This window comes from Pteropus vampyrus, unplaced genomic scaffold, assembly GCF_000151845.1.
Source record: "Pteropus vampyrus isolate Shadow unplaced genomic scaffold, Pvam_2.0 Scaffold46, whole genome shotgun sequence".
NCBI classification, from domain to species: domain Eukaryota; kingdom Metazoa; phylum Chordata; class Mammalia; order Chiroptera; family Pteropodidae; genus Pteropus; species Pteropus vampyrus.
This window is the reverse complement of record NW_011888827.1, coordinates 436,100-448,385: the sequence shown is the minus strand read 5'-3', so window position 1 is coordinate 448,385 and position 12,286 is coordinate 436,100. Positions and strand designations below refer to the sequence as shown.

General features: G+C 46.7%; 1 protein-coding gene across 4 annotated transcripts in view; it reads right to left on the bottom strand.

Annotated features, from left to right (window-relative positions):
- FGFR2 (fibroblast growth factor receptor 2) overlaps positions 1-12,286 on the bottom strand; it is a 101,214-nt gene that overhangs the window by 12,090 nt on the left and 76,838 nt on the right. For all 4 annotated transcript variants that reach the window (XM_023530083.1, XM_023530082.1, XM_023530085.1 and 1 more), the window contains 4 exons: positions 10,690-10,841; positions 7,662-7,783; positions 5,278-5,388; positions 2,876-3,066 (listed from right to left, as the gene is read on the bottom strand). In XM_023530083.1, coding sequence (XP_023385851.1) covers positions 2,876-3,066; positions 5,278-5,388; positions 7,662-7,783; positions 10,690-10,841 — 576 coding nt within the window. The remainder of the gene's footprint in view (positions 1-2,875; positions 3,067-5,277; positions 5,389-7,661; positions 7,784-10,689; positions 10,842-12,286) is intronic.

Sequence of the window (12,286 nt, the reverse complement as noted above, 5' to 3'; positions counted from 1 at the left end):
TGGCCTCTGTGAACCCCATCCTGGGCTCCTTCCTGCTTCTGAGTCTCCTCAGCCTCCACTGCCATATCCTGCACTTTTAGACAATCTCGAGATTTGAGCTTTTGGGGGGGTTTGACTCCACCTTTCTAGTCCCTCTCCTCTCAGCCTCACGTGCACCCCTAACCCCCATCCCCAGCAAATGACCTCATCCATTCCCAGGTGGAAACTATACCTTCTTTTTCTGGCTCCAAATGTACAACCCAACACTCAGAGCCAAGCATTCAGCCTGTAGCTTTCTGGTCAACATCTGCCCTCGTGATTCTCAAGACCTGTTCTAAATACGCGTTGAAATTTCCAATAACATCTATGCCTGCCATCTTCCCCCGACCACCGCCCAGTCATCCTCATCCTGGCACGCTGCACCACCACGCAGCTTCTCAAGATGGAAACCCATGCGTGGTCCTTGACCCTTCATTCTCTCCTTCCTGTATCTAATCAATCCATTCACTATCCCGAGAGAAAAAAAAAAATCCTAAATCAATCTACTTGTCTACTGTCTTTGGAGCTAATAACCTTTATCCAAACCACCGTCACCTTTCACAGGACTCAGAGCTTCCAATCTGCTGTGCACACAACCCAAGGAGGGGCTTTACAGCACAAACCTGATCACATGAGGCCCCTCTCCCCCACCCCCGGTGGCTTCCCATGGCGCCAAGAGCGTGGTCCAGAGTCCTTGCCTGGGTCTGCAGATGTGAATGAGCTGGGCCTGTCTCCAGCCACATCTCACCCGCCCTGTCCTCCCTAGAGTCTCTGACAGCATGTCCCTCTGCGGGAGTGCTCACCAGCCACCTTCCCTCCCTAACCACCCAAGTTCCCACTGTTCTGACCCCACGTCGTTTGCTTCCCCTACAGTATTTTTCAACTTTTTACATACTTATTTTTATTCCCATTTATGGGTGATCCCTCCTACTGCCATGCACAGTTCATGCTCCAAGAGGTGAAGGACTATGTCCATTCTGGTGACCTCGTATGAGAGCCCAACCAAGGGGCTCAAGACATCCGAATCAGGAAGGCTCAGAAATATTCATTCGGAATCAATAAAATGACCAGGCCAGCCTTCCTACCCATTCTGTATTAGTAGCAGTGCCCCCACTGAGTCCAAAAAATGCTTCCACGGTCCCAACACACAGGGAGGGCCCGGGGCAACCGAGACCAGAGGGTCAGAACGGGCCGCGGGCTGCCCTCGCCAGGGTTTCCTCAGGGACATTTCACAGCTACAGAAAAGAAGAAAGAGAACACTGCATAGCCATGTTTGCCACTCGCTTGCTATGCTTACTTGCTCTTTCTCTCCACACCCAACCTCCCCACACACAGGTGCGCAAACACACACGTTTTATGGTGAACCATTTAAAAGTGAGTTACAGACTTTGCTGTCATTTCACATCTAAATACCTGAGCATGTGACTCCTACCTTTACAGAAGGCCACCATCGCCCCAGATTTGACCCTGAGGCAGTCACATTATCTAATATGCAGTCCATGTTCAAGTTTCTACTGTTCACATCCTTTGTCGAAGTTGTCCCCCGCCCACATCCCACCCCAAACAGGGCCCCGTCTGGATCCCCCATGTACACGTAGTAGTCGCACCCCTCGGGCCTCCTTTAACCTGGAACTGTCTCCCCAGCATTTTCTGTCTTTCGTGACGCTGACGCTTTGGAGTGGTATCTCGTCAAATGCCCCACATTCTCGATCCAATTGTCTCCTCGTGCCAAAGCCTTTTCAGCTGGCAGATTCCCCACTGTGCGTGCACACGCAAAAGTGTGCTTTCCTAAAATCTATACAGCGGGAGACTTTACAGGGGAAAAAAAAATCTGAAAAAGTCTTCAACTCTGGACATCCCTGAAAACAAAACAAAACAAAACAAACAACACAACGCAGAGGGTGTGGCAGCTCCGGCCATGCTCCTAGGTGGCCGCCAAGACGTGGCCAGCCTCACCCACATTGAGCCCTACACGCTGCATGATCTGACCAGGGAAGCCTCACTCACCCGTGTAACTGACACGGCCGTGACCAGCCCCGCCCCCAGGTGACAGTGGGTCCCTGGCAGCGAGATGCAATCTCTTCTTTGGGAACCCAAGGAATTCCTGTGGCTGCATCAAACTCCAGGGCAAGTAGGCTCTGATCCCTACAACCGCTGCCCAAAAAGGTACCTGTGCAAACCCCACCCCACCCACCACCACCACCCATGTGTGGGAGTCTTGAGTCATCCTAAATGCCCCAGATGACATCTGGGCACCTATCGGACTGCCTCTGGAATAACTCAAATGTTTAAAGTTCCACTGCAAGTGGCATTCTTGGAATGCAGGGGGTTCACCTCAGGGGACCTGACCCACATCTAACTGAAGAGGCCCATCCCGCTAAATGAGACATGATAAACCCAAATAATATCCAGGACTCGGTTACCAAAATACCACCCCCCTTAACCTTTATTTTTAGCATATTTCAAACTCTAAACTATAAATAAACACAACACCAAAAGTCTTTGTCCAAAAACTCAATAATTATCAAATAAATAAAGCCCCCAGATCATCAGAATCGATGGCAGCGTGCCCTAAACCAGCTCTTCTCAACGTGGAGGGCTGCATCCTGGGATGGTCACACCCAACCCTGTCTCAGAGAAGGGACGTCTTTTCTGCTCACCTCTGCAGTGCCACCAAAGGTTTATGAGGGTGTGCTGGCTTTTAACCCTACTGTGAATAATGCGATAAACATTTTCCAGGTTGCACAAGACAAGCAAAGGCTTGATTTGGCAAATGAACACATCCAAATTGCCTGGTTTTTTTCAAAGACATTTTTAATTGGCATCCACCCAATCGAGGAGAATGTGAAGGACTCACTTTTTGGGAAGCCAGGTACTCCATGCCTCTGGCCAGCTGGTAGGTGCACGACACCAAATCCTTGAAGGTCATCTGCTCCTCGGGAACACGGTTTATGTCATAGGAGTATTCCATCCCGGGTGGCCTCCGCGCTCGGAGGTACTCACGGAGGTTGCCTTTCGAGGCGTACTCAACTATGACGTAGAGTGGCCCTGTGGGTAAAGGAGACACGCTCCCTAAGGCAGCGAACCCAGGATCTGCCCTGGGTTCTAAGATTTAGTTATCACAACCCAGTACTTCTGCTTGTTGGTTTTAATTTAAACACACAGAAAAGCACACGCGAAACTAGAACACCTGCTTTCTAATCGCTCCAAAATGACAGTTGACACTTGGTCAAGATAGCCTCAAAAGTCTTTGAGTCACATGAGTGTCCTTCCCCTGTCACTCCGGGTCTCTCACCTGTACCCTCTTGGAAAGCAATGGATATCACGAAGTTGCTTCTTCCAGTTCAACTTTTCCATACACATATGTATCAATAAACAGTGTATTATTCTTAATCACATAAGTGAATAATAAAAATATACAGCTCTGCAACATTTTTCCATTATATGATATCCTTGTGAAATCCACTCAGGTTGATAAAAAATCTAGATGCTTCCTTTCGACAGCTACACACAGGCATACCTCATTACTGAGCTTTACTTCACTGCACTTCACATGTATTGTTTTTTGTTTTTTTGTTTTTTTGTTTTTTTTACAAATGAAAGGTTTGTGCAATCCTGCGTGGAGCTTTCCATGCAGCTTTCACTCACTTTGTGTCATTCTGGTGATTCTCACATTTCAAACTTTTCATTATTATATTTGTTATGGAAATCTGTGATGGGTAATCTTCGATGCTGCAAATGTAATTGTTTTGGGGTGTCACAAACCACACCCACATGAGATCGCAAACGTAATCCATAAATGTTGCATGTGTCTGACCAGCCATCCCCCCCAACTCTCCTGTCTCCTTGGGCCTCTCTATTCCTTAGCACAATATTGAAATTAAGCCAACTAATACCTCTAAAGTGGTTTAGAAGTGTTCAAGAGAAAGGAAGACTCAATTGATAATGGCAAACTTCCTTGTTGCCTTATTTTAAGAAATTGCCAGTCGCCCCAACCTTCAGCCACCTCCACCCTGATCGGTCAACAGCCACCACCATCAAAGCGAGACCCTCCACCAGCAAAAGGATTACAACTTGCTGCAGGCTCACATGATGGTCAGCATCTTTTAGCAATAAAACATTTTTTAGTTAAAGTATGTACATTATTTTTTAAGACATAATGCTACTTTACTACACACTTCATAGAATACAGTATAGTATGAACGTAACATTTACATGTACTGGAAAACCAAAAAATTGGTACGATTTGCTTTATTGCAGTGGTCTGAAACCGAATCCACAGTATCTACAAGGCAAGCCTATATATTCTACCACAGAAATGCACCACTGTGTTTATCCATTCCTATAGGATGCTTCCAGATTCTGGCCATCACAAACAGTGCACGATGAACATTCTTGTACATTCCTTATACGCATGTGCAATCATTGCTCCATGTACCCCACAGACAAGGGCCTGGCAAACTACAGCCCACGGGCTAAATCCTGCCCACAGCCTGTTTTTGTAAAGTAAATTTTTTTTTTTTGGCACGCAGCCAGGCCCATTTATTTCTGTATTGGTTGTGGCAGAAATTCGCACAATGACGGCAGAAATTAGTAGTCGCCACAAAGCTAAAAGTATTTGCAATCGCCCTCTACAGAAAAAGTCTTCCGACTCCGGGTCTAGACCTACAAGAGAACTCGCTGAGGCAAAGGCAGGCACTTTCAAGTTTATTATTGTCCAGCTGGTTCCCAAAGTGCCAGCTGGCTCTGATGAGAGGAGCAAGGGTCTTTCTCCTCCAAAGGTCAGTACTGTGTCCCTTCACACCTCACTCCTCTCTTAAGTCCATCGTGGAAGCCCAGCCATCTGCTGCCCAGAGTAAGACCTGGCTTCCTCAAACCCCATTTTAAGAGAACTTGTCAACCAAAACACAGAACCTTATTTTGAGAAATTTCTCTCAGCACTCACAAATCAAAAACATGAGGAGACTGCCTTTCCCAAACACTCTCCAGAGCAAGTACCCCACAAATAGCAGGATACTCTGGGCCCTCCTGTCCCAAGTCGCCCAGCACCCACCCTTCCCTTCCCTGGTCCCCCAGCTACAGCCACAGAGTCCCCTTTGTATTCAGGGCCGGCAACAGCTTCCTAGGGGATTTTAAAGAGAACCTGAAACATGCACTTGAGGTGCCTCAGGAGCAAATCCAAAACTCCGACCATTTCCCAAATGACGCTAATGCTGACCCACAGAGAATCTGGATGAAAGCATTTTTCCTCCTACTCACCGTCCTGAGTACAGGCTCCGAGGAGATTTATGATGTTTTTGTGTTTTCCAATCATCTTCATCATCTCCATCTCTGACACTAGATCAGACAAGTCCTTCTCCGTGGCATCATCTATGAACATTAGGTAAAATTAAAAATCCATTAGTTTCTTCTAACCTGTCAGCTGTTGCTGTTAGTTGCCAAAAAACTTAGGTGAAATAGCATAAATTAAAGGACCAGAGATGACTTTTTCCAAATCGTCTCCCTCATTTTACTGGTGAGGGGGCAAAGGCCCAGAGAGGGAACTGCCCTGCTCCATGTCAAATAGTTAATTCGAGGTCAACGGGGTCAAAAGTCAGAACTAGAATGTAGGCCTCTGATGCTAAGGCCGATTATTTTCCAGCAAACCTCACAAACGTGGGGTGTCTAACTCTATCATGAAATAATCCCGTCCTCTGGCAGATCTAAGGTGCCTCAGAAAACCACAATGAATTCCACAGTGACTGCAAGTGACGGTGAGGATATCTGGGGAGGAAAAGGAAGACGGGGCATCTCAAACCACTACAGACCAAGTGCTGCCACCTCGAGCCCTCATAGCCCTGAGAGCGCTCACGAATGGATTCGGTAGGCTCCCCGTAATTGTGTGCAAAAGTGTGAGTGTGTGCACACGTATTCTGAGTGAGTGGAGGCCAATGCCTTCCGTGGGCCTCACAAAAGAAGCTGTGATTGCCATCCAAAAAAAAAGTAGTTTTCTGAACCTCTGCTCTACCTCCTTAAGCAAGAATGGCTCAGGTCCTGCATCCGTGGGCTCATCATTAGCTCCTAAAAAGTGGCAAGATTTTTTCCATATGCTCTCTTCCTCGTGACTTTGAGCTAATTCAATATGGGAAAATCTGGGCTGACTAGGAGCCATGATGCAAAAAGCTTTTGAGATTCACAAAAGGAAGTGCACCACAATTGACTGAAGTGTAAAATCCACACTGACGTACAAAGGAAGGAGTCACACCTGTAGTGTTCTCTCCTCCAGTCTCTGAGCTCCACTGGCTATGAAAAAAGGCCCCATCACGAGGGCTCTGAGGCTTGTGTCCTCCTCCATCCTAACAGGGAAGGCCCGCCTGGGTGTAACGAGACAAACAGAACCACCTTTCTGCAGTATCCCATGTACCAGAACCGAAATCAGAGGTCCTGCAGAAAGAGACAGGAAGCCTGGGACCTTCCCCCGACTCACCCGTTTTGTGGCCAGAGGCTGCCAAGACCAGTTTGTGCGAGGCACAAGCCCGCCACACCTGCCACGCAGAAAGGCGAGGGCCCGCAATGCCTAGGCCACGCGGGATGCAAGCAGGAGGCCGCCTCCATTGGTGGAGCCAACGCGTGGGGGTTAGAGCACACACCCAAGGTGGGAAGCAGCTCAAAACACCCTGGTTCTCCTTGGAAGCCATTCAGATCAAGAGCTTTAATAAAAATAAACATCTTTTTGACTATTTCCAGCCTGCTATGTGATGACTAGCCCGGGAGAAATCACCAAAGGTCCAAATCCCTACAAGACATCCGGTATCCCATATCCCAAAAGCTGCCCTCTCTGCCTGGATCCACGGGAAAAACCAAGCTGGGGCTGTGCTTTCCGAGATTCCCCACAACTGTATTTACCATGTGACCGTTCCCCTAACTCCTCGTATAAAGGAACGTCACGGAAGGAAGCATTTAACGCTTAACAAGTTCCTCAAGCGCCTGGACTCAGGCGCGGTGCAGGGCGGGAAGGTTCACGCAGAAACGTTCGGCTTCCGGGAACGCCGCTTGGCGTTTTCCTCTCGCGGTAACTGTTCACATCTCGCGGTAACTGTTAACACGTCCCAGCAGGTCCTGCACCAGCGCCGATCCTGTTAGGACTCTACCAGGTTTCCACGTGACGTGCCCAGACCAGTGTCATTTCCGCTTCGTTCCTCTCACAAAAGAAGTGTGGCCTCCTCTCCCCGAGCCCCCTCGCTCCCTCCAAAAGGGCTAATTTTCCTTAACTTGTCAATTAAGGTTTGGGTTTAGACACCAATGTACCAACACTCATCTAAATTAACCGATTATATGTATCACTTGGTATTTTCGAAGCACGTGAAACTAGGGAATGAGGCAACACGGTCATCTACAAGGAGTCGAAGAATAACAATCTCGGAGGCTACCAGTTTCTGACAAAACCGGCTCTTCTTTTTTATGAGTGCACGCAGCTCAAGATAAATAGTCTGTCCAAGATGCTGATTTATACCGAAAACTCCTCAACCCCTAGGTCAACTATGTGCTCTCTGACCCCCTGCCACGATAGAGTTCACATGACACAAAAGGAACATTCTTGATAAGCCTTTGCCGTTGCCCCACCCCCACCTACCCCACCCCCGATCCTCCTCCTCCCCACTCACCTTTCAACATCTTCACTGCCACCGTGACTGCTTCCTTGGGCTTCTCTTTGTCGATTCCCACTGCTTCAGCCATGACCACTTGCCCAAAGCAACCTTCCCCGAGGGGTTTGCCCAGCGTCAGCCTAAAAGTGTAAATAGGGGATTAGCACACGGCATCTGGTGAAGGGGTGCAGCGAGGGAAATTCCAGAACTAAATATAAAAATCTTTCAGCAGCTTGCAAAAGCGTAGGGCGTTTATCATATGGAACTAATGAGACACGGGGTACACACGCGCTTGAGTATTTTCTTAGTGACGTTTTGGAGAATGTCAATTACTGCGGAACAGCTATTAAATTTCACATTTGTATTCTGGATTTATTTTCTTTACAGAGGGTATCCATGCTAGTGAGGTGGTCAGCTTTCCTAAGTGCTAACAAGGTGGGACTTCTGATCTTGAGCCAAGAGAATATTCATAATTCAGAATGTCTCAAAGAAAACCTTAAAGCTGTTCTTTTTTTTTTTTTTTTGTCTCAGTGATGTCTTTAAAATCCTTGTATATTATTCAAATACCAGTGGATTTTACGGTCACATTCTAGGGCCAAGTTACATGATATGAAACTTAAATGCATTTCAAGGGATCTCTCATTTTTCACTAAAGGCAAAAAAAAGTTTTTTAAAAATTGGGGAATTTTTTTTTGATGTGACAATTTAGAAATCTTTACAAATACCCAAAATTAATAATGAAGAAAATCCAAAGTGAACACAATAAACTACATTCTAAGGTCAGAAGCTCTATACACATCATACTAATAGCCATATATTATCCTTGGGCATTCCAGAAAACAACAGAATGAAGTTGTCTTTGGAACATGTATGAATGTGATTTTTTCACGTAAGCATAACACAGCAAAGTACTGAGCTGACCTCAGTAAACAGTGTTTCTGGTAAGCACACAAGGTTTGCAAAAGCTAAACAAAGACTGAGGGCAACGTTTGCTATGCTGAGGTCACTCCGTTTCTATGCCGAACTAAAATTAAATTTAATATCTTGGTAGAAAATAAACATTTGCATTGGAAAAATGGCTAATTTATGTCCTATTGCCCGGCTACTACAAGCATAACAATCCTTTCTTTGTGTAACTTCTGCCTCCAATCTAATAAACGGCTTCTAAATAGCCTTCATTCATTGGAAATCTGCTCCACCTACATCTGTGCAAAATGCTGTTTTGAAATGCTCAGCACTCAGATTTTCCACACTGGGGGTATCCCGGGGTGGGAGCTAACCGGCCAGCACATACAGACTCCCACTGTTGGCTGCGGTGTCACAAATGGCAAAAACTACGGACTGAACCTTAGAGCTGCCATTGCTTATATGATCGCAGCTCCCCAACTCAGCCCTATATTCACAGGACTGTGCACACCCACCCGCCCACTTGTATAATTGAACCACGGAGCTGGGAGGGCTCACTAGAAGCACCCTCTCCACTTTCTACAGGTAAAGAACCCATTCTTTGTGTTTTCTCTGGTGCCTCCCCAGTAAACAAGCCCTGAATGAATAAATGAATGAGTGAATGAATGAATGAATAATGGTCTTCTCACTACAGTACACAAATAAACTGGAAACTGCTTTCATTGACACTAACAAGATAATTTCTGTACAATTATTTGCTTCTAACTTATGGTGCATGTTAATCTCTCTAAACTGGCCGCTGGGAAACAAAACGTGTGTGGAGTTGCAGGAATCAAATTTACAATGCCGTGAAATCTACCTCCCCTCCCAAACAGCTCATCATATTGTCTCTGGAAAAGCTCACCATTGTAGAACTTCCAAATTTGCATATGAGCTCTTTCTATAGTAATGTAACACTTCTCTGACAATCTCAGGGTGACACTGCAAATGTCGAGGCAAACAGGGCAGCTGTAGGTGGCCAAGTCAGGAGCTCATTCCCACTGATCAGATGCAGCAATGGAATCAGCGACCTTCACCTTCCTCTACTCTCAAAGTTCTTCGGACTCTAGCACGAGAGGTACCCAGGAGAGAGGCGACGGTCTTTCAATGACCATCGTGCTTCATTTGGAAGGTGGGTCTAGGAGTTGGTTCCTGCCTGGCAGACTGAGGGCTGTTGGCCCAAGATCTGTCCCATGTACTCTATGTCCAGCGCCACTATCTCGCTGTGGTTTGTGGTTCGGAGCTCCCAGATCACCAGTACACGAAAGAGGTAAGCTCGCATAAGCCAAGAACTGTGCTCGGTCAGTCCTAGGAGGTCTCTAACAAGACCTTCATTTTACAGGCGGGATGTTCGGAGCATTAGGTAACTTACACAAGGTGGCCCAGCCACTGGCTGGCAGAGCAAGGATTCAAACCCAGCCCAACACAGCCCAAAGTACATGGACTTGAATTCAGCCCAAGCAAGAAACACAGCTCCCAACAATGCCTCCCAACAGAGTCCAGGGCCACACTTTGACTGAATATCTGAATGGAACATATCTATGACATCTAATAAGGAAAATACTATGGACCACAGGAAATTCAAGGTTAGATGCCACATCTGAAGTGCTTCAGCCTGATATTTATTACATTAATAATGACTAAAAATAGCAACACTGAGTAGAAATTCTTAAGACGATCTATATCTTATACCTAATTTCTCAAAAGAAATAAACTACAGAACAGTCATAGTCTAGTAATCAGAGTGTGGAATGTCAGATCTGTTTTATAAATGGGATGATTCCACTCTTATTCCATTTGACTGTGTTTGAATTGTCCAGAAAGTTTTTAAAAATGCTGACGAGGCACCGTCTTACTTGGGGACCAGCCATGGCTTAGTAGCTCTGTTTTAAAAGAACTATTTTTTTAAAAAGAGAGAGAAAGAATCCCTTCTTTTCTTTTCAAGGAGTTGAATACCTAGAAATACAATGTCGCTCACTTCCTGTTGACACCATCAAAGCAAGACCTTTGCAGTTAAGGGTCATAACAAGAAAATGTCTCTCCAAGATCCCCATTTATACCTAAATCTCCATTCAGGGCCATGCCCGATAGAAGTACTCACTTATCTCTTGGAAATTCCCATTTTGGGTCCTCCGGTAGTTCATACTCGGACACCCCTGCCAGCATGGGGGTGTCTGCTGTTGAGGACAGGCGTGTTGTTATCCTCACCAGTGGGGTGTTGGAGTTCATGGAGGAGCTGGACTCAGCAGAAACCTGGATACAAAATGCAAAGACACAGATGTGATCCTGGCTCCACCTGAAAAGGCTGGAAGCCGGCCAGAGCCCAGCCAGGTGGTCAGCTCTCAGTAAGGAAGAAAAGCGGAGGCTGGTCGTAGTCGCGAATTAAGGACCAAAACCACCCAGCTCCATTTTTTCTGTCTCCCTGTCTATGCAGTACTAGACTTCACCCAAATTACATGTTCCTAAGACCAGGTTTTCAAACATTTGTAGACAGGGCCTGATCAAAACATGAGTCTTCTTTCTGTCCTAATTCCTTACTACGGTCACTTGAGGACAGAGAGACAGACCCCATGAGCTTCATTGCTGCCCAAGATATTAGCTGTATTGGATCCCCAAATGATCAATCTCTGTGCAAACCAACTCAGATCATGAATCAATGTGCTTATTATGACGTGAAAACTTTGGGACAATCAGCTCTTCGATAGTTTTTGTCTTCTGAAATGAAAAGATTGTATCTCCAGGAACCAGCTCTAGGGTTTGAGTGTGACAGGCATTCCAGTAGCGACGAGCACCTTTCGACCTGAGACCCAGGTACTGGGGGCCACGCCTGCTTCTCCCCAGTCCTTCTGGGAACTGGTCGATGCCCAGGCCATTTGGTGAAAATCGACTTCCTCTTGTCAACTTCAGTTTCAGAAGCCAGTGGCTTGAATACGTGGGACAAAGAGTCAAGAGAAAGAAAAATACGCCTTTATTCATTGTCGCACGGGCAGGCAGGGCAGCAAGCACGTTGGGGCTTTGCTGAGGCTTCCCGCTTACCCTGACCTGCCTTCAGCCTGCGTCTGATACAACGGTCGTTCCTTAAATAGAACATCTTCTCCGTGCTGAATTCTACAAAGGAAGCAGGTGCAGAGCCCACCTGAAGGCCGCCTTGAGATTACTGCACGGCATGGCTGACCACCACCTCACCTGCGAGCCACGAACAAGACTCTGGCCTAAGGCAGTTGGAACAGGGGTTCAACGTGATCCAGCAAAGCAGCCCGCCAACCCACCTCGGTTCTGTTCCCTGCGTGACCGCCCAGGTCAACCGGCGTCCCCAGCTGCAATTACAAAGACTGGGTACAAACGAACATCAGGATGAACTTTCACAAGGTGGAGGCTGGCCTCGCCCCACGGTGACCTACAGACCTGAGCTTCCCCAGGAACGTCCTGGTCAGAAATCCTTGGTTCTCCTCCATAAGCCCAGGCTGCCCTTCTCTGGAAACCCTGAGAAGGTGACCGAGAACGGATGGGAAGAAAATTGTTTCACAAATAGGAAGCTGGTTCTGGTATTAAAATCAAGAAGTAGGCAATTTTTAAGGCAAAATGTCTACTATCTTTTAAAACGCATACATTTCTGAGCCTCTGAGAAGCCTTTCTGGCAGAGTGAGTTACTCCTAAATTTTATTTATGTAGATAATATGAGCAATGTTTATTCACTG